General features: G+C 37.1%; 1 protein-coding gene across 1 annotated transcript in view; it reads left to right on the top strand.

The window, feature by feature from the left end:
* The window catches only part of LOC101854358 (WD repeat-containing protein 81), a 32085-nt gene extending 13585 nt beyond the window's left edge, over positions 1–18500 (top strand). The window contains exons 12-28 of the mRNA XM_013086627.2: positions 775–2090; positions 2738–2880; positions 4188–4307; positions 4722–4998; positions 5751–5921; positions 6840–6963; positions 8702–8844; positions 9566–9755; positions 10138–10208; positions 10913–10972; positions 11355–11475; positions 12385–12487; positions 13552–13682; positions 14895–14956; positions 15890–16029; positions 16840–17040; positions 18270–18500. Coding sequence (XP_012942081.1) covers positions 775–2090; positions 2738–2880; positions 4188–4307; positions 4722–4998; positions 5751–5921; positions 6840–6963; positions 8702–8844; positions 9566–9755; positions 10138–10208; positions 10913–10972; positions 11355–11475; positions 12385–12487; positions 13552–13682; positions 14895–14956; positions 15890–16029; positions 16840–17040; positions 18270–18398 — 3502 coding nt within the window. The 3' untranslated portion in view covers positions 18399–18500. The remainder of the gene's footprint in view (positions 1–774; positions 2091–2737; positions 2881–4187; positions 4308–4721; positions 4999–5750; positions 5922–6839; positions 6964–8701; positions 8845–9565; positions 9756–10137; positions 10209–10912; positions 10973–11354; positions 11476–12384; positions 12488–13551; positions 13683–14894; positions 14957–15889; positions 16030–16839; positions 17041–18269) is intronic.
* Positions 18501–27359: the final 8859 nt, after the last annotated feature.

Below are 27359 nucleotides of genomic sequence, written 5' to 3'. Positions count from 1 at the left end.
TGCTTTAATGTTGTCTGTTACGGCCTACCTGGGCTTAGTGAGATGTAGTATCCCTTCCAATAGACAGAGATACAAGGTAAAGACCTTTCCCGCTCGGCTATCAAATTCATGTCTTTTGCTTATGGCAGCAGAGCGTTATCATTGTACCATAGATACAAGTCTATAGTAGGTGATGGTTAGGTAGACAGAAGCTGTGTAATACGTGATGGTGTTGATAGACAGAATAGTCATAGGGAATGCTGATAATTAGCTGGATAAATTTTATAAATATCTTTAACTCCTTATCTCTGGCAAGCTGCTCCCAGTGGCTCACGGTCGGAATCTCTGTGCAGTTGAGTCGCCGGCAGTGGCTCATGCACATTCCTTTTGGGTGGCTTCGACAAGAAATTTCTTTTGGGCAATTGCCAAAAACATGTCTCTTTTACCAAGAGTTCATTCCTTAAATGAAGCGCTATCAGAATAGGTTTACTTATTTTGATTTAATGACCAATTAGTGATGTATATATCACTTTTAGATTTCGTACTGAAAGAGGGCCCTGTCATAGTGAGTTTTCCCCCCTTGGAGGTATAGAGTTAAACCAGAAAGTTGACATTGAAATAATAAAGATTTTGGAGTATTTTAATGTATATATCAATTTCAGAGCCCTATTACTCTTTTGCTCTTTTGGTATTTGTCTGTGTCACTGTTTGCCCCTATTGGATGATTCGTTTCATTGACAATAATACTGCAGTGTTCATTTTAGAAATTGGGATGATTTTTGTTTTGTTTTACAGGTCATTCTTAATTCAGCTGATCATCAGACTGGGCATGAAGACTTTTTTGACATACTTCTCAACTCTGCTGGTAGAAGCTGTTGCGGGCTATAAAGATTTTAGTCTTACCAATCGATTTTATCCAGAAGAACTGTTGGAAGATTTCAACCCTGAAGAAATTTTAAAATCCCCTTCAGCAAAACGTGAGCAGATGGACTGGACACAAAGTAACCTGCGGAAAGAGGGAGATTTCTCTAGGGATGGTATTGGGGAGGATGAGGTAGATGCTCCGGAAGAGGAGAGCAGTTGCAGTAGGGATGAGGATGAGCTAGACAACACCATGGTGGATCGATTATCTCTTGATGGGGAGCATATACCAATGCTGGATGAAGATGCTGTCGGGAAGTATGATAGTGTGGACTCTGCTGAGAGAGACTCAATTGACAGCGAGAGTAGCGAGGACAGGATCGAAGTTCTTAATATAAGGAGGAAGACGGTCATGTTTGAAGATCAGGACGGAGCTAAAGAAGGCATTTATGGAAGCGCTGACCAGCATTCTATTCACAGCATCTCCATGCTGCTACCAAAAGACCTCACTGATTCTCCAGCCGCGGGGGAAAACATGGAGCATTTTCACAATGAATTTCCTTGTGGGAGCTTAGACACTATGTCATATGAAGCCTTGGAGCCAGGCTCACAGAGTTCTTCAACATGGCAGCAATTCGGCAATGGCAATAAACACTCTATTTCTCAGACCTTGAGTTCTGGTTCGGACTCTGTTTTTGAAGGTCAGATAGAATCTGAGGGGTCTAACCAATCAAAAGCGTCCAAAAATCATACTTCCAGTGTCAGTAGTGAGTCTGGTGTCAAACAATCTCTTGTCTCAACTGACAGTGCTATAGTCAGCAGCAACTTATCCTCTCTGTCCCCAACAACTTCAGTTGTTAGCCCACAAACAGTAGATCCATCTTTTACTGAATCCACCAATACCCGTCTGGCTAAACAGCCACAAAGACAGAGAAGTATCATGACAAGTTCTCCGGCATTTGAGACGACCAATGCTGAAGACGAAAGAGATGGAAATTCGCAGAAACCGACTCGACAGAGAACAACATCGGATATGGTGCGTAGTGAGACCGAGGATCTTATGCTGAACCTGTCTTCTGACAGCGCTGGTAGCGTCATCAATATCCGTGACATCGCGGCAGACTCGGTTAAATGGTTGTCACACAAGCTCGGCCCAGTGCTTGCCACTAAGTTCTTGTCTCGGAACCTCGTCCGCATGCTGGCCCTTTGCTACCTGGGTCATGATCAACTGCAGTTTATGGAGGGCAGTGGTGAGGAAATTAATATTATTATTACCACAACAGATTTGAATTCAATTTTGCAAATGAAATTGGGATATAACTAAATTCTGTACTGTCAACTGTTAAACTCATGTCCTCTGTTTAGTTAAAGTACCTAAATATTCTGTAAAGTTAGGTATAACAAAAACATAATGTCTTTCAAACAATAATATGAGTGTTTGTTTTATGGCTTAATGGCTTAAAGTTTCGCAACTCTCCTGGTTAGAATGTTATTTCCATTTTATTGACACAATCCCCACTTGGAAACAGAATAGAATATCCTTTTATCCCAGCCATTTCCATTCCTTTCACAATTAATTTTCAGTTAAAACTTTCTTTTTTTTTGGGGGGGGGGGGGGGGGGGTTGTTTTTTTTTTTTTTTTTTTTTGTTTGTTTGTGTGTATTGTTTGTTGTTTTTGGGGGGGGGGGGGGGGAGCATGATCTTGATGATGCTCATTTGAGGTTGAAGTTTGTTCTTACAAAATTCTGTTTGGTAATGGGTGCTGCTTTAGCCTGTCAGATTTTTGGCCTACTTGTAATCACACATTTTAGTTTGACTGTGTCGTTTTAGATATACATTTTACTTCAGAAAATTCTCAAACTTATTTTTGGCACATTGCTTTTTTTTCCTACCGAAGCAACTGACAAGCTGATCAAGACATCTCGACTCATTGTGGGAGACAGGAATGCCAACAAAGTTCTGGAGTGCATTGGGTTCACTATAGTACTGTATGGAGAACAAGTCATTCTGATTCAGTGTTTGCCAAATATCATGGATATGGTGAGTGTAGTGGGTTGTTTTCATCTTTAATATTTTCTCTTTAATGTGGCTATAGTGTTGTATGGATTTGGTGGCTTTTTCAACTCCAAAATGTTTTTTATAGAGGCAGGACCTGTAGTTTACTTTCCATCTTTTGTGAGTTTCTGACTAATCACACAATGTGTAAAAGGACACTCTGTTCACATGCAACTTTGGGATTAGCAGAAAGATTATTCTCTTCTGATATTTGTATATGTGAGGCAGCGTGGTGGAATCAGGCTCTCGTCAATTTTTGGGCATGTAGAGTTATTGGTATCATCTCAAAGCTTGTTCAGTTGCCTTTATTTACATTTTTAAAAATATCCATTTATATTGAATATAAGTCGAGATACTTGCAAATGAAGGAGGTTGGGGTCACCTGTTTTCAGAGGTAAAATTAGTGAGAAAATGGCTGCAAAAGAATAGTTATTTCCTTAGTTTTAGAGTCCGTGGTAACTGAAAATTTATATTTTTTGTGCCTTTAATCAACGTATTTCAGAAAAATCCACACTGAAATTTGTTCTTTAAAGGGCATGAAAGGTGTTGAGCCAAAAAACACAAATTTGATGAAAATTCACAAATCTGTGGAAAAATGCAATTTTCTTCACTTTGATTATTTTGACGAGAGCCTGATTCCACCACGCTGCCTCACATATTATATTCATGTATAATGGTTTGATCACTTCTGTTTCACCTCTGCTACATTCTTCATAACTGAACAGAGTAAATATCTTTTAGAGGCCGTAGATCTATTTGTGCTTTACTTAAAAGGACACATCTGAAGCAGTAAACATTTTGGCTATGTGGACCAGACCTATGCATGATATCGCTCCATCATCCTTCTCCCTCTTTCTCAAATGAAAGAGAGGCATTTGACTAATTTGCGTTTTCTTCGAATTGTTAGAGGTAAGAATGTGGGAATTCTAACAATTTTAAAAATGTATTCTTAAATTTTCTGAGTCCTTTGTACTGAACTATGATGTTTAAGTAATGAAGTATTGTTATTATTATCTATATGGTTGTGTGCACATGCTCAACTTATGCCTTGACATTTTGTTCCTTGCTTATTCTTTAGAAAAGAGAGTGAGGGTAAAAACTTATTCAGAATACTTAAAGAAATAAAATGTAAGAAATATAGAAGTGAGGAAGAAAGAATATGAAATGAACAGGCTTGAGTTGTTCATTTTAAAGAAGTCTTTTTGTTGGGCTGATTTTCATGACCAGGAAAAAATTGTTTAACTATTAAATGAATAAAGGTTGTCTTTGTTAGCTGATGTTTTCTGTTACAGATTACCCTGGCACAGAAGCGTCTGTCCTCAAGAGCTGAGAGTGGACTCATCGCTTCTGTTGTTTTGTTGGCATTTCTTGTCCCATACATCTCGGACACTACCCTCATGAACTTACTGGAGGTGAGGCTACTATGAAGCAGCATCAAAAGTAAAAAAGTATTTCAAACATCCTCCCGGAATAAGGCCTATGCAACTTGAAATGAAATAGTAGTGTTCTTCACATAGTATGTCTTTGGCTATCTTGACTTTTCCTTTGCCTCTTCCTTGATATTAAGCCCCAACTGATTTCCTTCCATTTAAAAAAATATTTTATCAACGTAAAACTCCCTGTTCTATGATGCAGTAAGAAGAGAAGTGCTTAAATATACAATAGCAAATTTCCTTCTCCTGACAGTTGTTTCTCCTCTTTTTTGCGAGTGCCAATTGAAAGGGGAAGTTGAACATTGTTACTAGCTTTTATACCCTTTTACCGTATCTCCATTTCCTTCCTTCGGTTCATGCAGCAAGTTAAATAATTTGCATTTCTATTTTCAGGACAGCTTTATCAACAACTGTATAAGTCCTGTCCTGTCTCTCATTATCTCCCCTCAACTGAGTTTTCCATCTGGGGCCCTTTCGAGGTTTGTCCTGTGCCACAAGCTCATTGATCTCATGTACACCTTGGGGCTCCGTCTGGGGTTTGAGAACACGAGGAAATACCTGAACAGCATTATGCTGCGCCTGTTTGACACGTTCAGCTCTCTCCATGGGCAAACCTTCCAACTGTCAGAAACTATCCCAGTGGAAAAGTCGAAAGCTGGAAAGGAAAAAGGTAATATTACAAAGCTCGACCTGCTCTAATGGCCACCAACAAGTATAAGACAATCACTTGTACATATGGCCAGTTCCCATTTCCTCCCTTAGATATTTTGTTTACATTATAATGGCACAGTGTAGGACTAGGATTGCCATTTTTCTCCTTAACAATCATTGGCCATCTTCATCTGTTTCTTTGATGAATCTGTCATTTGACAAAACAAAACACAATTTTTTTGTTTTTGGTCAATAATAGCAACAAGACAATTTGGGTGACCCACAAATTGAGTACCAGTGGAATATTGGTTGATACACTGGGAATCGTTATTTCACCTAAACCGTATAGGTGGCATTGAACATACATGTTTTAAAAAATGTAATTTAAAAAAAGAATGTTTGTACAATGACAAATAGCAGGTAATCCTTTCAGAATAATTTGGAAAGACGGTCAAGAAGTTGCCTGGCTTCAAACTAGTTTTGAAAATTCACTATTGTCATATATTGGACTGGGATCCTAATGGTAAGAGATCAACGGGAAGGCTAAGCGGTACCTGGAGGAGAGTAATAGAGAATGCTGTACAGAAAAATGGAAGAACGTTGAATAACTAGCAAAAAGCTATCCCAGGATAGGGAAAAGTGTTTGTCGGTGGCATATTCCCTGATCCAGGGTGAGAAAGGCAATGGTGAGGATTTATCGTTCAATATTTGCTTTTCTTGGATGTACATTTAACACATTGTTGACACACTAATTTCCTTCTATCCTTCCAGAGGAGGACTTTTGTGGCTCTGATGAATCATATCTGACTATCAAAATGGATGATCTGACCCACCAATACAAGATTGGATCTCCTGTTGATCTACGCAACCTGAAGTCTCCCCCCTTAAGACGTCTCAGCAAAATGCATAGTCTCAGCTCAATAGGAATTATAGATGAGAAAGGTAGATACTTTAAAAAGATGACTTACTTATAATTCTCTGGAATTAATGAGATGCTTTTTGTTATATTATATGACTTACTTTTTGAGTCTTGAGTCTTGCGGTAGTAGATCTAGATATAGTTGATGTTGGTGGGGCCCCACCTATTGGTCTTCTGCTAGTTCTTGATCAGCCGATGTTACTTGTTTTGGTTTCAGCGAGTCAGTTTACTCTCGCCCTTGCCCGAAGTCACGTGAGTGTCAGTCACATGATATGTCTGTTAGGCCTATGTTACAATGACTATTCTAAAGGTGCGTTCACTCTACATGTTCTATTCTAAAGGTGCATTCACTTTACATGTCTAAAGGTTCACTTACACCACACTTTTTATGGGACTTTGGGTATCAACTGTCTTGGTTTGTGGTAATTTTGCTTCTCTTCCATTACACAAGAGTTTAACAACTTGCTAGGCCCCGGCTATTTCAAAGTCAGAGCTCATAGGGACCACTTAGACAAAAATGTAGATGTTTTACTCTATCAACACGATTTAGATCATTTAGGTAGTGGGTTTTTACTCTGCCTGTCAGGGTCAACCTGGACCGAGAGGGATGCAACGTCCCAATAGAAAGATTGAGATACTCGATTAAAATTATTTGTTTGAGGAAATAGAACTCGGGTCTTCTGTGTGTGATAATAAAGTGCCTAATCACTACACCACAAATGTCTGTTTTGGGGACTGTGAAGACAGAAAAGCATGCCGAGATCGTTCTATAAGGAAATATTACTTAGATATTTGTGCCTGCTAGTTCTACAAAGTAGAAGGCAAGAATAAAAGGAAGTGATCTAACAGAAGATGGGAACAAGACATAGAAGTCTGGCTTCGAACTAAAGCAACTCAGGCAGGTCAGAACTGAATGATATAGTTGTTTTTCCTTCCGACAGAAGATTATGTGGACTCGAAGAGTCAAGTGAGCAGTTCAGAAAAAAATCGGAAAGAGCTGAAGTGTGTTTTCTGCCCGGAGCTGGCTCAAGCTTGTTATATTCCTCTGTGCAGAATTTTTGGCAGGTATGTGTAGTTTCATTAAGTTGCAACATTGCTTCCTGCTTTTATACTGTCTTGAATTTTTGTATACACAGTATGATGATAAGAGTGTTGTTATTTTCTTTTGAAAGGCCATGGTTTGTTTGGCATAAAGATATAATTTGTTTCTCACATCAAGCTGACCATAATATGTGATTGAGAGTGAGAACGTACTTTGTTTTATTATGTAGTACGAATATTTATTATTATGTGCCCCTGATTTACCGCTACTAGAGTAGCTGCGCTTATTTAATTGTGAGCTCATCACGTTCCCTTTTGTTGCTGTTCTTATTCTTTTCGCAACTGTTGATTCACTGTGTATCTGCTGTCCCGTCATGTGAGTTTTTGTTTCCCAAATAATTATCTATTGAAAACTTACCTCAATGCTGTGGCTCTGTTTCTTGCGTAAAAAGTATTCTTGAATGTTGACATCTTTCAAACTAAATTTAATGTTTTCAGTAACTCTTGCTTAACAAAACCCCCTTTGTCTTGACATCTTTCAAACTAAATTTAATGTTTTCAGTAACTCTTGCTTAACAAAACCCCCTTTGTCTTGACATCTTTCAAACTAAATTTAATGTTTTCAGTAACTCTTGCTTAACAAAACCCCCTTTGTCTTGACATCTTTCAAACTAAATTTAATGTTTTCAGTAACTCTTGCTTAACAAAACCCCCTTTGTCTTGACATCTTTCAAACTAAATTTAATGTTTTCAGTAACTCTTGCTTAACAAAACCCCCGATGTCTTGACATCTTTCAAACTAAATTTAATGTTTTCAGTAACTCTTGCTTAACAAAACCCCCTTTGTCTTGACATCTTTCAAACTAAATTTAATGTTTTCAGTAACTCTTGCTTAACAAAACCCCCGATGTCTTGACATCTTTCAAACTAAATTTAATGTTTTCAGTAACTCTTGCTTAACAAAACCCCTTTTGTCTTGAGTTTTCAATAACTCTTGTTTAACTCTTTTCCTACCAGGCCAAAATCCACCACTGGCCCAGGGCTTTTCCCTGACCTATTTTTACTCCCCTACCCCACCAAAGGAAAATGTCAAAACATCCAACTAAACACACACAAACCACATCATTTGGACATCTAACTGAAGGTTAAAAAATAATCTATCAGATGGTGATACAATATTGAAGATTTAATCCAATTATATTAGTTTGGGGTTTCTAAAAGTGATTATTATGCATTATCGAAGGTGTCATATGAAATCAACAATTTTCCAGCTTTGAGAGGTCATATCTAAAAATGTACAACAACAGCATCATTCAAACTTCCCAGGTAGGTTGATTCATGTAATGCAAAGAAATACTGAAAGTTATGTATGTGTACCTAATATAGAAGTGAAAATATGAGACATATACTGAAGTCAGGGGAGCGCTTTTTTCTCTTTTTCACGTTTCGAAGGGGATAAAAAAAAAGCCCTGACATGACTAAAAATTGTCTCTCAGTGCTATATTTTCTTTCGTACCTGCTAACAGGAAGTCTATTCTATTATTTTGAAAACGTGAATCGGCCGAGAATTTCGTGTCCTTTCATTACTGGATTGGAATAGATAGCGAGCCACTCGAGGCGTATTTTGCGGATCTCGGTCTAGCAGGGCCACCTCGCAGTAGGGAAAGTGTTAAGAAAACCCCCTTTGTCTTGACATCTTTCAAACAAAATTTAATGTTCACTATTTCTCCTACTTAACAAAATCCTGTTCGTCTTGTCCCAGCATCCACATGGAGGAACACCTACACAACGATGACCTGATCAGGCAGCTCTGCTCACAGCACGACAGAGAGACTGATTCTGGCTGCCCCGCGATGGAGGATCTCACACCAACAACAACAGCCTCAGAGAGTGCCACTGTTAAAAGTGATTATTTTCTCACATATTTGTCATTTTGTCTCAGTCAGTGCAGTTAAGATTATTGTATTGATAAACATGTTTGCTGTCTCTTAGAGGTAGCTTTGTGAATTTGAAAGGTATTTCGTTTGTTTTTTATATTATACACATTTTTGAGTGAGTGATTGAGTTGTCGAGGAAAAGGTTTCAAAACGAGAGAGAAAGTAAGGAGGAGGGTGAGTGGGACAAACTGTGTGTAGTTTTTAAATGAATTTCATTGCCAAAGTGGATAAGAAAATACATTTTTTCACTGCTATCATGCTATCATCATTACCTTTTAATCTCCTCAGGTAATCATTTCCCTCTAGTGAAATGTTTATCCTTTTACTTGCACACATCAGTGGCTGGATGCAAGGCTCTGACAAATGCCAAATTACACAATTTTGCTGAAATGAGACAGGTTTGAATTCAGAGGTCTTGCCTCTTAAATAACTGCACAATGTTGAAATGGGAGCTTTTTTGCATGCTTTATTGGGGCTTTTTTGGGGTACCCTTATGGCCATGTCAAGTTACAGGGTGCCACCACCATTTTTCTTTCTGTTAGTTACTTCTGTCTGTCTTGTCTGACTTTTTCCCCTTGTACTAAATTACCATCATTGTGTGGACGTGCTTTTCTTTACTCTTGATCCAGCTCAGACTGTTACCTTAACAAACAAAGGACAACAACTAAAAGCTTGTTACTTTTTCACAGATGACCTGCAGTCCCCGTTGGATGATAAAGGGGTTGTCAGCGGCATCGGGAAAAACGTAGCTGTAGTTGGCAACAGGATCCAGCTGAATGAGACACCTGCCAGCACCCCAACTCAGCCGGAGGTCGGTCAGTTTGGTCGTGGCTACAAGCACTCTGGGATACTTTCCATTCACCTGGAGGACCTCAGATCGTGAGTTGCTTTTTTTTTTGTACCTCTTTTGTTTTGTCTCAGAAACTCTTTAAAACTTGGAAGTGACTTTATTTTATTTAGTTTTGCACTGTCCATTTTTTAAATGAGAAATTCAGTGAACCTCTCATTTCATCGTATTACTGTTTGCCTGTTTGCCCTCCTTCAGATACTGTTTGATGTAGCTGACATTTCCCGTTGTCTTATGTTATTTTGTTTTTAGCTGTTCTTGCTCAAGGTTTATTAGGATGTCATGGCACCTTCAATACTTTTGTACTAAATTTTAATTCTTATATTTCAAACTCATGCAATATGCTTTAGAACTTTTCTGTAGTTCATTCTTTTACATGGTCTTTGTATTTTTTGGCTTGTTTTTTTCTAACAGGTCGGAAATGGAACAAAACCAGGCGCGACATTTGCGTGGAAATTGGTTAGCCTACTGGGAGCGAGAACTTGGTAAGGAAGTTTCCTTGCTACCGTCATCCTGATTATTTCATTTTTCCTCTGTTCAGTGGTTATAATGGAAAGTTGTTGAGTACCTAGCATGATGGCAGGTTGGTTATGGTACTGAACTGGACAACTAGTACAAACTTTTTAAGGTCGTCCTTACTGAAGCAAAACACAGAAGAATAGTATGCTATTTGTCTCAGTTAATGTTAAGGAGAATCACAGTTTCTAATGTTTTGAACTCAAACCCACCTGTAGCACTAGTTTCAATTATGGTAGAAAGCGACTAGTAAAGTTTACAGTTACTGCCAGTAAGACCTTTGCCTTTGGTATAGATTTATTTTTACATCACTCTGAGGCCCAAATTTCATTGCTTTTTTGTAGGCATTTGGATGAGAGGACTCTTAGAACGTGACTCGTGTGTCTATTCATAGTTTGTGGCAAGACTTATCTTTTTTTTGGAAGATTTCAGAATTGCTTTTAAAATCAAGTTTCATTTGCAACAAAGAATTAAAGAGGAAGAAGAATTTGAAAAATGAGATCACTTTAGTTAGGGTTGTTCTAAACTTTAATTTGTGTTTGTTCTAATTTTTTCCCCCTCAAATGAAACAAGCTGTCAAAATAGAAATTAATTTCATATATGTATGCAAGATAATTTCTTAAAATTGAAGCTAGCTATTTTAAAAACTCTTTGTCTAATTCTCTTTTCACAGGGTTACATGAAAGAGACACAATGTTCAACTTCATGCAGATTGAACTGCAGACGTACACAGGTTAGACAACATCTCTTTTGATGAATTTTATGTTTTGTTTTATTCTGTTGCTGATGACTTTATTTTTTCTCCTCTTTTCTTTTGCTTTGTTATTATTTTAAACTTTCTCTTAATCTGGATGATTCCTGTGGGAGAAAAGGAGGGGGATTTGGGGATTGGGGGGAGGGATAGAAGAAGAAGAGAGAGAGAAGGAATGTGAGAAAGAGAGGGTGGGGAGAGAGAGAGAGAGAGAGAGAGAGAGTGGGCGGAGATGGCTATATCATTATTTTTCCTTTTTATTATTATTATTATTGTAAATACTCTTTTAATTGATATTTTTATTTACTGTTATGATTATTATTTTGATCGTTGTTATTACTATTGCACCACGTCATCTGGCCAGGTCATACGAGCAGCATCCGCTCAATCTACACGATGGACACGGAGAACTGCTTCATCTCTGCCAGCAAAGACAAGACGGTCAGGTTGTGGTCCATCAACTGCTGCGGGGACGGTTCGAGAAAGTAAGTGGTCACTCCCTTTGGAGTTTTTGTGAATTGATTTTTAATGTTAAATATCTTCTAAATCTAAGGCAATTCAGTCAGTTGAAGAGATGACGTGGGTTTCTTGTTGAACTTATTTTTTGCATCTTGTCTTTAATATTTTGAAAACAGGGCAGCTTTAGTCAGCCTGATTTTGTGTCGATATATGTCGCTCTCTTGATAATTATGTTTGCAAGCAGGGATGGTTTGAAAAAGTAAGAGAACACTCTGGGTTTTCTGTTGCCAGTCTTTCACCCTCAAGATCATCTGATTCAGAGTGAAGAGGAGATGGATTAAGGAAAATGATTTGATTTAGCTCTAATAGTGTTTGTGTTTGGTTTTGTTTGGTTTTGATACATTGTTAACCATATCCGTATGTCGTGTTTTACTCTTGTATCAGTACGACGTGGGGATCTCTGTGCCACTACTTTTCAAAGAGGAAATTTACTCATTAATCCGATCCGTACGCTTTGCATAGCAGTCCGTCAAAATGATTTTTTGAGAAATACTGAAAGTTTCAGAGATCTTCGTACTAGAAGCATTCTAAAATGTGAAGAATACAACCCTGGAGGTACAAAATTACCTCAGAGCGTACAGATAGGGTTAATTGTTATGTTATGTCATATTTTGTTGCATTATTGATTTTATTATGACTGATGATAATGGTTACTGTTTTTAATCTTTAACTTTTTAAAAACTGCATGAATTTTGTTGGGAGGACTTTTCAGGGCCTTTTCTTTTCATTTATTTGCAAGCTTGGACAGTCTTTGAAATGAAATGCACTCTCTCTATTTTGTTGTGCACTGACTCTCCCCTCCCCAAATTTTTTTTTTTTTTCTGAGTTAGACTATTAGCAATAACTTGGTGTCTTTTTGTTCTAAATTGTCGCAGGCAGACCAGTCAGTTCTGTTACTCAAGACACAAGAAGTCAGTGTTCTCTGTGGCGTATGTGGAGAGCATGAGGCTGGTGGCTTCTTGTGATAGCACAGTACACGTAAGACAATAAATTTTTGTTTTAGTAGAGGTTTTACAGCGCTCGCAACTGCATAAGGTCATATGAGCGCCATCAGTTTGTTTTAATACAAATAACCTTGAACTTAAACCGCACAAAGTTATAATATTTTCAGTTTTAGAGAACATAACACTTTAAAGTTGAAAACTAACTTTATTTTGATGATTTTTCTATGGTACCGGGTACTCTCTTTTACCCCTTACAGCTCAACTCACGTATATTTCCTTCACAAGTTTTTGTTCTGCTGGCCCCAGTCTCTTACATTTCCCTGACAGAACATCACCCATCTGAAACCCAATTGTTTATTTTACAATATTCTGTTTAACTTTCTCTGAAAAATATTCTTCATATTAGTACTAAAACTTTTATTTTTAAAGCAGTATGGAATTTTTTTTTTAATGAATACAAAAAATTGCAGACCTAATCAGTATTAGCTGGGCCTGAAGAGTCAAGGACTCCTGTATTACCTGGACTAGAGGGAAGTGAGGGCTAAAAATAGTCCAGTGCTGTGACACCATGAATTATTGAAGTATCAGAGAGAAAAGATCTACGAGAGTAAAGAAAACAATCTAATTCTTCATCAGACTGTTATGATTATTTTTATCTTTTTTATTATTATCATTATTATCATCAACAAATCATTTTCATTAGTATTATCTTTGTTGTTATTATAATGAGACAATAAGTAGTAGTAGGAGATGGTGGAGGAGGACACAAAAGCCATTTTGTAGTAGTAGTGGTAGGAGGAAGAAGAGGAGGAAATGTTTGTCATAAACTCATGGGAAACTCATCATTTGCTCTGAAGAGGCACTTGAATGATAGATTTATCAGACAATCACCCCAACCAATGAACAGTATCCATTAGGAAGTTCCGCATTTTTCATCACATTTCCAGAAAGGGCCTCAGATCCATACCATAACTTAAGGAATCATTGTAAAATAAAGGTGAGGGGTGGGGTAGGGGGGGGGAATGTCTGCATACTATCTGTTTGACCATCCAGCCAGCTGTCTTAGTGACTAAACTGTACTGTGTTTTCCTACGCTAGGTCTGGGACCCTTACACTGGAGTCTCAGTCAGTCAGCTAGAGTCGCCCAAGTATGCTCCAGTCGTCGCCCTTACTGCTCTACCAGCTCCGTCTTCACTTGTTGCTATGGCAACCACTGAAGCCACTCTGAGGTAACGGTGTTTCTTTATTACCTATGAACATGCATCCTTATTTTGTGCTATGAACTATGAACATTTTTCTTACGCGTTGAAACTCTCTGCCCAACATTCAATGACAATTTATTTTGTCGCACATTGAATGAGAGTTTAATTTGCCAAGTACCATGTTTAGCAGTGCAAACTCCTATTTTTGACTTCTGTTGTACAGCCAGACAGGTTTCTACCATCTTTCTTGACTCTTAAGCTTTGAAGTCTAAAATCAGTATAGTAGTTTGTTTTTCTCTGTGTTAGTGCCACTTTTACTGTAAGCCTGAAGTCTTTCATATTTTCAGTTTTATTTCAGTTTCACAGCCACTGTACCGATTCAGGGTACTATGACCAAAGAAGGGACTTTAACATGTTCTTATGTACAGTAGAATTGTAAATGGGCTGACTTATCATTGTCATGCTCATACTGTGCCGGAACAACATAGGGGAGCTGCTGCTTTTTCTTTCTTCATCTTTACTGTTGTCATTTTCCTCTATTTCTTTTGTATGTTTGTTTCTCTCTTGTGAACTGCTATTTCTGGGGTGCCTTGATAGTCGAAGCAGACTTTGTGCTGTTGAGGCTAGAGAGGTGAGCAGAGTAAGCCTGATTCCCCGTTAGGACTTCTCTGTTGACATCCACCCCTTGGCACTCATATGACCTTTTGTAGTTGTGAGCGCCCTAAAACCTTACTAAAACAAAAACACACAGGGTACTATGAAAAAGAAACATTAACAATTTTGTTTGTCTGGAGGTTTTTTTTCATGATGTCATAATTATGATTAGGATTAGTTATTGCATTTATATTGTGCATATCCATGTCGGTTAACACGCTCTGTACAATTGACAGTTATTATTGCACCAGGAGACCCTAGAAGACTCTGAAACATTCTCGGCTTCCCCAGGAAGCATATGGAGCAAGCAGATGATTAAGTTAGATACCTTTTCCCTCTTGGGTGAAGGGAGGCAAATTTGTGTAAAGTTCCTTTCCCAAAGATAATATGACGGGGCTCTCTGGGATTTGAACTCATGATATTTGAGTGACGAGCCCAATAACCTTACCATTTGTTCTCCACCATGTTTTGTTTATGAACCTTTCTTCAACTCTGAGTAAAATAACAATTGAAGAATCGATGAAGATGTAGCCCAAAGTTGTTGGGTTTTTGTTTTTTTCTATTGATTTTAAGATATTTGCACAGGTTTCTTGACATGAGGACGTCCAAGTACACACATGGCTTCCGTTGCTCTGTGGGAAACACAGGTAAACTGCATGCTGTCTTGTTACATCAAAGTAGGTTATGGCTTGTTTCTGATTATACTTCAGAGCCATCTTTGGAAAAAAATGTTTGTCAACGGTGTATTGTTGATCAGACCTTCGGCCAACTAAAAAAATACCAAATGAGACATGGCGCTTGTTAAGAAAATAAGAAAGTCCTGGATTCTTCACTTTCTATAAAAGTAACCTGAATATTTTACCTTTCTATAAATCACCTGAGCATTATGAAAGTGTTTTTCCCTTGTGTATATGGCCAGAGCAATTTGTAAATGACCTGAACATTCTGTTCTTACATGAGCATTTTGTAAACGACCTGAGAGTTGTGTAAATGACCAGAGTGTTTGCCCTTCTGTAAATGATGTGAATGAGCATTTTGCGTTTTATTTGTCTCCAAATGACCTGAGGGTCTAAATGACCTGAGGGTATTGCCCTTTAAGAGAAACATGGACATTCCGCCCACTTATAAATGACCTGAATGCTTTGCTATTCTGTAAATGACCTGAGTGTTTTTCCCTCTATAAAACAATCTTCTGTATAAGCGTGTGTTTTTTTCTATAAATGATCTTCTATAAATGATTTGAGTATTTTGCCAGACTGTAAAAAAACTTCTGTAAATGATCTTCTACAAATAACTTGACTATTTTACCTGACTGTAAAGAACTTCTGTAAATGATCTTCTTCAAATGACTTGAGTATTATATTTGACTGTAAAGAACTTCTGTAAATGACCCTCTATAATGATTTTGGTATTATTTTACCAGGCTATAAAGAACTTATATAAATGATCTTCTATAAATTACTTGAGTATTTTACCTGAGTGTAAAGAACTTCTGTAAATGACCTTCTATAGATGACCAGAGCAATTTACCCTGCTCTAAATAAACTTCTATAAATGACGCATGTGTTTTACCTGCCCAGGTCTGATACGCTGTGTGGTGGTCAGCCCGAACAGTTCCTGGATCGCCGTCGGTTTCTCCACGGGCTACATCTACATTTTGGACATCAACAGTGGGATTCTGCTCAACTTCTGGAAGGCTCATGATGGGGAGATCTTACAGGTATGTGCAGATTGTGTGTATAGATGATGTGACTATGGTGATTTAAGTCTGGTTTTTGGGTTGTTGTTGTTTTTTTTGAGGAGGGCATAAATTTGTCTGTAGATCCATATTACGTGTGAACCAGAGGTACAACCCCATTAGTGGTAAGCAGAGTGACATTGTAATTCATTGTGTATTTGCTCCTGTACATTTGGTTTATACTACTTAAGTGTTTTGTTTCCTTCTTTTTCTTTTCGACCACGTCCTTTTATTTTGCTCTTACTACCGGGGTCAGTACATCGTCTTTTGAAAGTCATGATGTTTAGTTTGTGGACTTTGAACGTTTAGTCATTTTTCTTCAAAGAAAAATCCTTCACAACATTCCCCTCCTATATCTATTGTATACACTTGTAGTGTACTTGAAATGTTGAATCATCAGCTTTTTGTTTTGTCCTCATTGGGTACCTTAATTACCTTGTGCATGCAAATGGACACATAGAAATACACTTAAGGACAACCTTGCTTCAGGGCAAAGTAGAGATAAAGAGAAATAAGGGAAGACCTCCTGCATTGTACAGTGAATATATGAAAATATGACAATGGTGCTCACCTTTATGAAGTAATTCATCAAAATAGAGACCGTAAAGATGGAGGTCTGTTGTGGCAAGGAGTAGGGTACTGAAGGATGGACGTGGCCTTCTTGACAAGTGACGGGTGAGTACCAAGGGGTATCAAAGTGGTCTTTTTCTCTCTGAGGCCAGGCACAGTGAATACACTTTATTTACTGATTTTGTTGCATGTACTTTTATCTGTGGTCTGTCCATCTATCAGATGAAGGCATACAGCAAGACCCGGCTACTGTCCTCTGCCTTTGACCAGACTATCAAGTTATGGAATGTGGACAGTGGTCAAGAAGTGTGTGCGGTCAAGCAACAGTCAGAGCCAATCCACTGCTTAAGCCTGTACAGAGACCAACTCCTCAGTGCGACCACAGGCAACAGGATCTCAGTCTATGCCTCCATCTCTGACTCCGTGAGTGAACTTTCTCTTTTTTTGTGTGCTACTGAGACTCGAGTATGATTCCTGAGTGGGGAAGTTTTTAATTGACCATTTCCATCATTCTGCTTGCATGTTGTATCCTTCTCAGCCCATGATAACCCAGACACGTAGGATTGAAGCAGCCTGCCTCTTAACTGATCAAAATTGTATGGATGGGGGTGTAAAAAAATTACAATTAAAAAGAATTTTTTTTAAAAACATGACTGTTTTCACCTTTCTCTTTCAATTATTTCCTGTAGGTCAAAATCAAATACCTTGAGCAGTTCTAGGAAATTGAAACCTTATGAAAAAAGATCTATACCAAGTCAGGTTCTTTAGTACTGGATATATTGTACAATTTGGGACAGTAGTAGACCACTTGGTGTTAGAGATACAAACCAAAGTTGACATTTTGTGTCATATTGAGTTGGGATTTAGAAGTCATTATGCCAGAAATCATATCAAATGCAGGAGTAACAAATGTTACTTTGTCATTCAATACTTTGAAAGTGACCTTTACGAAAATAACTATTGTACGTCCTCAATCCTGATGTACATCTTGGCGTATTTAGACACGTGCACCATCACCTCAGGACATGAAACACAGACCAATGTGGCATAAACTCTTTCATCTGTAGTTATGGAATATTGATGCCTACTGTTGCTACTGCTTCTACTGCAGATGCTACGTAGTATTGTGTTGTAAAGTAAAGTAATCATGATGTAACATTATAAGTACCCACTTTCAGTGTTGCATAACGAGTACTGTAAGTGTAGTCATTAGTATTGGTACCATAGAGTGCAAGGAAAGAGGAACGAGTACACAGAGGACAAAGGTGTCAACGGCAGCACAAGCCACAATCATGTAACGTTTAAGTCTTATTAAACTCTGGAACACAACCCGAGAAGTTGCTTAATTTATTAATGTTTAATGTTGTTGGTATTCTGCTGTCATTGGTCTGTAGAATAGTAAAAACACATTACCCTACTGTACAGTACTATACCACACCATGTTGTTGTCAGTGGAGTGGGGTTTTTTTTTTCATTTTACTTTTTATTTTCTGCAAGGGCTTACCGTATCTATCAATTTACATATATTGGGGGGGGGGGGGGGGTGGTTCAATTTACTTCTTCATTTTTTTGTGTCAGTTCTGAAACAGATGTCATTTCATGATTTTGTTTTATTAACCTCACTTTTTTTATGACATGACAATCTTTTTCAGACGCCTTTTGCCAGTTCCAAACTTCGATCTGCAGCATTCAAAGGTGTCCTCACCTACATGTCGGTGCTACCACTGAACAAGGCTCTTTTGCTGGGTGCAGACAATGGCGTCATTAGACTCATGGCCTAAAAGACTGTTTTGTGTTATGCAGTTAAATTTTTATATCCTTGTGGAAGGTATTTGGATTATAATACAATTGGAGGGCGTAAAAGTAAAGTTGGACCCCCCCCACTCCACCCACCCACCTATCGATTTGCTTGAGCTGGTGGGAAGCATTGAGTGACATTTTTGGGCATGGAAGTCAACGTTGCATTGCTGCGATGTCTTACCGGATTGGGAAACAGCATGCTGTAATCGTCGAGATGTGCAAAGACACGAGGGGTTGAATTTTACTTTTACTGTTGAAGGGTTGCTGAAGGAGAAGAAGAAGAACATTGTTCAAAACCCAGACCTGTTTGGTTTTGTCACAGTTTTGTCATTGCTGGAATTATTTTGTAATGGTGAGAACTATTTTGTTGGCTTCTTGATCTGACTGTATATTGTATACCATCCACTGTAATTGGCAACATTTGTGAAAAACCAAATTATTATAGCAATTTATACTGTATTCTAATGGTTTTCATTAGCAACCACAAAAATGTGCCATGTTTCTTTTGAGAGAAACGTGACTGCTGGAATTTCAGTGTGTTATTTACAGATTTGTTCCTGTGCTTTGTAAGTAAACAGACAGTCTTTTATATGTGAGATTGAAGTCGAGTGCAGTACAACCCTGAAGTTATACTTTGTTTTTGAAAAGATTGAAAGCTTTGCCTCAATGAGAATAAACCAGAAAGCTATGTGATTTAGAATATGATAAATGGCAATGTAATAATGTTTCTAAGAATGCATCTTGTTTATGTTAGTAATTTTTAAAAAGCAACAATATTTGTATGTTTGTTAAGAACTCAAGAAGTAGCAGTTTGGTTTTGTTACTATGAATTGAGTGAACAACATAATCGGTTTGTAAGGAACATAAGATGTTTCTGAGAATGAAGCAAGCATCAGTAGTTATTTTTTGAAACTGAAATAAAAACACTTTCAAGAAAGGCCAGCTGAATAGAAGAAAAGTGAACCAACCTATTATTTTATTGTTTCAAACAGAAAATCAAGGTGTAGGCAAAGAAGTTGGGAAATAAGGTCAGAAGCCTGATGGATTTCTTTTCTTTTTTTTGTACGCACTTTTCCAATTGTAAATTGTTGAAAGTGTTTGTTTGCTTACTACTCAAAGGGATCAGAGGTCTTGTGTTGACTCTTGACCAAGAAGTTCTTAGGTCTTTAATTTATTGCAAGCGGAATCTGCTTTCTACTTATTCAAAGGGTAATAGTGGTCTTGCATTGAGTAAGAAGTACAAAGTTCTTTTAGTCATTGCAAACTGAATCTACTGTGTACTTACATAAATGTGTTTCAGCCTGATCTCACTCCTTACTTGTCTGACAAAACAACTGTTTATCTATATATATATGAGTTATGTTCTGAATTCTCTTTTTTTTTCTTTTTTTTTTTTTGAATGCATGAAGATTTGATTTAACTTCTGCTGTTGATATTATGGCTCTTGCTTCCGACAAAATTTTTACTCTTTGTTTTGACATCACAGAGTTGGCTGAAATATTTCTTGAGCTGTTTTCATCAGTCATGGAATGGTCAAGTGCCTGGCTTATGTCTTTGTTGATGAGGAAGGACTATTCTTCCCTGGTTATTATAAGGGCAATATAAACAGTGTCCGTTTTTGTTTATAAATTTTCTTTACATTATTAAAATTGATAGCACAGTTACTATCATGTAAACCATAAGGCAAGGTAATTACTGGTTGTCACTGATACTTTTGCTGTAGTTGTATTTTATTGTTTTATACTGTTCATCGTTTACAGTTGTTTCATGAGGGTGGAATGGACATGTAGAGAAAGTTGGGTCTGAAATATAGGGATGTAGGGAAGTTCACAATCTCATAGAACTTTTTAATCTGGTTGAGCGCAATCATATTACTTGAGAGGCTGAAGTGAGGTGGGTGGAGAAGGGGGAGGGGGAAGTCTGATCTTTTGTGTTGGGACTTCTTCTGATCTTGTGGTAGTGTGTTGCTGTGATGCTGAATCACTTAAGAATCTTTGAGAATAAAGAGCTACTCATAGAAAAGCAGACATTGAAGTAGAGCCTTGTCACATTTTGCATTTTGCAAAACTTATGACCAATGTAACAGCATGTTCTTTACTGAGTTTTCTTCAGTTAAAAGAACATTTCAGGTGTACAGTGTTTAACTTTTGGATATGGAATATGTGGAGATATATGGATGGCTTTACGTCTGTAATACCAGGCTATCAGGAATGACAAGTTTACTACAAAAAGTTTGATAATGGGTACCTGAAAAATGGCCTGGTTGTTTGAAAAGATCGTGATAATAGTATCTTTTTAGTCAAGAGATGATGAAAGGAAATGTAAAAAGAGTTAGTTGTAAATTAAGGAGCAAATACCTCGTGGAAGCTGAATGGAATATTTGTAGTTTCTCCTTTGTATTCCTTGCTTTTAATTAATCTTCAGCTCCACTTTCATCCTTCATGGCCGTAATGTTCATTCTGTGAAGTAACTGCTCATATATAAACAAAACTAAAAAATCAAAGCTTAATTCAAACCATAACACATTCAGCCAGCATGAAACTGTCTGTTGTTTGAAGGTGTTTGTAAAATTCTTTAGAATTGCTGCTTTTTTATATTTGTACTGTATTACACAAATGTTCATCTCGTCAGCTAAACCTTTAAAAGAATCTGAAAGTGTATCACCGCCCCTTCAGCAAATCTTGTACTGAGATATACGGGTATTTTGATGTGGACAAACCTGGTTCAAATAACTAAAGGAACTTTCTTGTTAGACTTCCGTGGTTTGAGGAGCCTCAAAGCACATCACACACGTGGAGGGATTGTATCAAAATTGCAAAAAGATGGAATGTCCTGCTTCTGAATAACTTCAATGTCTTGACAGTGGCAGTAAATAGAAATCAAACCAAATCTAGTCATATATACATAGAGATTTGAAGGTAGCTACTCAAAGGAACAACAGATGAATTGAGAACGTACCCTGGTTGGGATCCAGTAATTGTGTTTGATAGTCATCTTGTATCATATGTCCTTATAGTGTATTATTCTCATAAAGCTGATTTCTTAGATATTTGCTGGACTGAACAAATGTATCGGTAACAAATAAGTTCCGACAGTAGTTTTGTATAACATGAAGATCTTTACTTTGTGTAATAAAATTGGAGAAAGTCAAAGTGTATCTTCAGGAGGCTCCCATGAATTACTACATCGATTGTTGTAGATCTAGCTGTGTTCTTCCAGTGCCATGTTCCTCATGTTTTCTCTTGTCTCTTACTGTGCCAGTTTATGATATTGTCTCAAGCAATAATACATATTTCATCCTCCATTGTAAAAAATGTTTTCAAGTGACATTGTTGTTGCAGTGAAGAGAGTACCTTTGTTTCACCATACATTACTGCCATAACAGGGTTGGTAAAAAAAATATTGGTATTGCTCTTTCTTCATTCGATAATTATGATATCGTCATGAAATATATTGAGGGACTTTTTGAAAATTCAACCAACATTAAATGTTCCCACCGTGATTTGTGTAATAATTTTTTCAAAGACATCATAATAGTATGTTCTCATTTTTCAGTCATCAAATTTGTCACAAATCTTGTTTCTGTCTCTCAGTTTGTGTGCAGTTCTGCAATAATTTGATTTAGTGACAGCAATAATGTATAAATGGCTTACTTCAGTATTGAAATGCTTAGTGGAGCTCTAAGTTCAACCGACCTTTATTTTCTGAAGTTAATAATTGATAGTTTTAATTTCTGATACTCTTTTACACTGTTTAGATTAGTTGGTGGTTGATGGGTGCGCTAGTGTGGTTTGATCCTTCTTTTCAGTCAGAAATCTTTTGTCATTATCTATCCTCCTTCTGGTTGTGTTTGCTACTCTCTTGTAGCGTCTCTAATCTTTGGCACTTATATGACCTAATTGTGCCATAAAACTTATTTAAAACAAAATGTTTAGGTTAATTTGAAGGCAGACAACAAGATATATCTTTATGATGTCAAGTTTAAAGTAAAGGTTTTTGTGAGGGATGAAGGAAATTTCTTTTGGCCAAGTTTGTCGATCATGTGCGCCCATGAATAATTTGTTTATTTCTTCCTCACTTTTTTTTTTTTCAGTATTAAACAGCGATCACAGTTGATTCATATTTGCAGACAAAATGCTGTTCTTAATTAATTCTCTAAACTGCAAGTAAAATGGTATCTTGTTCTAATGTTTACAATGTCTCTTTTTGTGTTCTGTGAATATTGCCTAAAAGATATTTCTGTCATATTTAGCAGGGTACTGACTTTAATATGTTTTTGAAAATATCTTGTTTTGTTTTATTATTGTTCAATTTCATTTTCATGTTAGCACAGAACTTTGTTCTTGTCAAACCACTTTTCCAAGTTACCAAAACCATAACCTCAGCGTCAGGAATGACATTGGCAATAAGGTATTTGTCCCTTGTTGTCCTCGTGGAAAGAGATTGATTAGTTAAGTTAACCTGCCAAAACAGGTACAGTCGGGCTTGGAGAACACAAACACGTTAAGGATTGACAAATGTGTTTGACACATCCATAATTCGGGTAAACATATAACTAGATATTAAAGAGCTATCAGTCAGGGAATGACAAATTGCACAAGCTATCAGTGATTTCAAGTTTTCCTAGTTTGTGTTATCTGTGCCCGCCTGTATTTCTGAACAGTGCATTTCAGCAACAACACTACAGATTCTTGATGCTCCTTTGGTTCATTGATGACATGTTCTCATCTCTAGATATCAGCACCTAGTGTTTAGTAGTAAAGCACTTCACCGTTCATGTGCAGAAGATGTGAGTTTGATTCCCATGTGGGGAGGTTTTTTGAATATAAAGTATATCCATCTGTTTGCTGAGACATTGTACCCCTCTCAACCCAGGATAGGCCTGACAGTCAGGGTCAAAGCAGCCAGCCTCTTAAAAGATCTCAATCCTGATGATAGGGCTTTAGATATTAACAATTACGTACATCATCAGTTGATAAAAACTTTCTAGTATTATACATTTGGGAACGATAGCAATAGCAGGAAAGGAGAGGATGACTTGTGGAAATTTGTGTTTAAATCATATAATGTGTCACGACGCGGTGGAATCAGGCGCCTGTCAATTTTTGGGCATATGAGGTTATTGGTAACACCCTCAAGCGTGTTCATTCGTTTTGCTTTTGATAAAGAAAATACTCATCTATCTTGAACAGAAATCGATATATTTTCGATCGAAGGTGATGTGGGTTGCCTAGTCTCAGAGGTAAAATTAGCAAGAAAATGATCATCAAAGTTTGGTTACTTCCAAAGCTTGAGTGTCTTTGTAAACTGCAGATTTGCATTTTGGTGCCTGTGATCATCGTTTTTCAGTAAAAATTCTCACAGAAACGTGTTTTTACGTGGTCATAAAAAGTGTTGAGGAAAAAATTTAAAAAAAAAATATTGCTCAAGGCTAGAGAATTTATGGTTTCGCTGTTTTTATTATTTTGACAAGTGCCTGATTTCACCACGACGCCTCACATATCATCCCTGCATAAAACTTTACTCTATTTACATATATGCACAACTCCAGGTTGCCTAAAACCTATAGGCTTTTTCAAATGTGACTTCCCATTTTTGTTCTCTCTTGCATACATACTCATAATCAGTTAAAGTTAACTGTCACTTTACTGTAAACGTGTATAAAGTTTCATATAGAGAAAATATTGGACTATTTAAATTCTCTTTTTTTATTAAACTGTCACATTTCTGAAGTTGTCAAATTTGATAAAATAAATGGTTGTGTCAGATCATTTCAAGTGTCTATATATATATATACTTGTGGAACATGATGCAGTTATGTAAAATCCTATACACATACTGACAATATTACTGATAGTAGAGCAGTGTATTCATAGATCACAATCAATGATATATTATTTAGTTTGGGGTTTTTTATTAAGAAAATGGTATTTTGAAATTTTAAAATGTCTGTATGGAGTCCAATGAGGCTTCATTTTTTCCATCGGGTGGTTGGTGGGCTCACAAGTGTTGTCTGCTCCATTCTTTTACTTTTGTTTTCAATGTTATATTTTTTTTCTCCATATTTTGTACCTGGTTGTCCTCACCTAGCTGAAACATCATTCACTGACCACCCATCCAGCAATGTATATCAAATGTGTGGTATTAGTTTTGATAACCCAAAGCTAGAAGTGTGTCTGATTCCATGTATGTCTGGGTGTTAACATCATGTCTGGAGTTGTTCATCAGCTTTATTATTATTTGTTCAGAAAATGTTGACCATACGTTTATTTGACCCTTTGTTACACATTTTCGCATTCTTTTCATTGTTCACTTTGCGTGTATATGCATTCCTCATTTTGTACGCTACATTCCATTCTGAAGCAATTAAAAACCAAGAGAGGGTTTTGCCATGAAAAAAAATAATCGCAGACAAAATCCAAAAAGCAGTTGGCTCTCCAAGTTGAAAGGGCTGAAAAATTAATGTTCTCGTCATGATTTTAAATTATTATATTTTTGTGTGTAATTTTTAACTCTTTACGGCCTCATCTCGCTGATTGGCGATGTTTACCACCCAGTTTCTTTGGATTTTCCCCAAAATATGATGGCAAAGTGTTAAAAAGTTGAATGCTCTTTTACTCACAAATTAGTTCTTTTGAAGACAAATTGTTTTGGATCTCTAATCTCTTGCAGAAATCTGAGCTGAATAGAAATTTACCATCCATTAATTAGTGGGAAAATGTCCACTTCTATCAGGATAATGAGATTTAAACTTCAACCTACTGCGTGTTGCTCTGTGTCATATCCGTTTGTTTAACAAAAGCAGAGAAAGAGTTCCTTTGAAATATATATGCATTAACTGTTAAGTGTTTATTCTTTGGTCAGAGAGAATTAAAACTGATAAACCTCTGGGCATGGTCATAGAAAGGTTTGTTATATATATATGCAAGCAACAATGCCACATCACTTTTAATGATTAAAGAAAATGAAGTCTTTGGTAAGTGTTTTACGGTGCTTGCAACTGCATAAGGTCATTTGAGTGCACGGGACACATTAAACATTTTCAGTTTGGTAGGAATTTTGAATTTTGCCCGGGTGATGGCTGAAGCCTACTCTTATCAATTTTAGGACCATCAAGGGATCTTTGTCGTCCACAGGATTTTTTGCCCTTATCCGAGAAAGCTAGGTGTTAGATCTTACTAAAAGATGAGTCTATGATTTTGGGCGTGGACAATGCTTTTAAAAAAGTACCATTCATGAAGCTCAGTAGGTCACTATTCATTATTTCATAATGAACATGTCAAAATTGAATGCAGAAAGAATTATTTTGTTTACAGATCATATTTCATTTCCCAAACAAATATATCAACTCATTTTTTTTCTAAATAATTTGTTTTTCCAATTCATGCACATTTACATTTACATATATACAAATTTGTATGTGTGTGTGTGTGTGTGTGTGTGTGTGTGTTTGTGTGTCTGCATGTCCGTGCATGTGTGTGAGTGTGTGTGTGTGTATGCTTAATTATAACCAATGTTTTATGCTTCCATCGACTCAACTGAGACCATTCAAAAGTTGAACTGTGTTTGTGTGTGTGTTTTGCGACATTGTAGGTGTGAAAACTATGAAAATTGGTGAACATATTGAATTACATCACCACAGGTACTTGCCTATGTGGGAGTCATAATGAGTTTGATCCCCATGTAGGGAGATTTTATTTACTAAGTATCTCTGTCTGGCTGCTTGGATGTAGCCCTCTCAGAACAGATTGGCCCTGATAGGCAGGGTCGATGCAGACTGCCTCCTAAATCGTTTTAAAATTGTGTGGATGGAGGTGTAAAATATCTGCAATTACTCATGTTTGTAAGAAGTGTTATTGAGAGATCTTTTTGAACATCTTTGCTGATACTGCACGTGCTGCGATTGATGGATGTGGTGGAGTGGTGTAGCTCTTTGCCATAGCATGCAGGAGATGTGAGTTCAATTCTCCGGTGGGTTTTTAAGAAATTTGAGTACCTTCATCTGCTTATTGAAACGTTGCATCCGACTTGGTTGAGTTGGCCCTTTCAAGCAGGATCAAAGCAGCCAGACTCCCAAGTGATCAAAATTGTGTCGATGGGAGTGTAAAACTCTTTAACATCCAGTTGCAATTTGCAGCTGTCATGAATAAAGTTATTCACAAGGGATTCGAGTATCACTGCTATTGTGAAGCAGTCAGAGTGTCGTTTGTTTCTGTGGTTGGATTTTTTAAAGACAATTTTTAAACATTTTGTTATGTTTTTTGTCTTTTCTTATTTTTTTAATAAACATATTTGTAAATGGCGATCCATGTTTATTGTAAACTTGATTATTGTGTTAACGTTATGAATGGTGGTATCTCTAGAACCAATGTCATTGCAACCCCAAACCTCCCCTTGTGTATTCTTTGCAAAATGTGCAATAAATGGGTTTATCCAGATAATATACACAATGGTTGTTCTGAAGATAGTTGATTCATTTTACTTTGTTCTTTATGGTCTCGCTATTTTTTCTGTTTGTCGTGCTTTCCTCCAACACCAAAGTAGGTGGTTGGCTGCTGCTCTGGTGTGGTTTGCTCCTCCTTTCCTATCAAACATCCATCGTCTTTATTTCTCCTTCTTTTCTTTGAATGTTACTCTCTAGTAACACCTCTAATCTTCAGCACTTATATGACCTATGCATGTTTCAAGTGCCGTGAAACTCTCCCTAAAACAAAAACCAGCACCAAATGACTGTTCCAATGTCAATGTATGTTTTTCGCAGCAAGCAGATATTATTCTCTATCAATAAAATACATGTACAAAACTGTGACCGTACGATAAAAAACACAGTCCTTGCCCCGTTTGAATAACGTCGGGATTATCATATTTTAATTGGTTTCGAACATACGATCTGATAAGTTAAGCACAGTTTATCTTTCATTCATTAAGTGGACTAGGATTAC

The sequence above is a fragment of the Aplysia californica genome, unplaced genomic scaffold (genome assembly GCF_000002075.1).
Source record: "Aplysia californica isolate F4 #8 unplaced genomic scaffold, AplCal3.0 scaffold00486, whole genome shotgun sequence".
NCBI classification, from domain to species: domain Eukaryota; kingdom Metazoa; phylum Mollusca; class Gastropoda; order Aplysiida; family Aplysiidae; genus Aplysia; species Aplysia californica.
The sequence above is the reverse complement of the archived record's forward strand: the minus strand, read 5'-3'. Positions and strand labels throughout refer to the sequence as shown.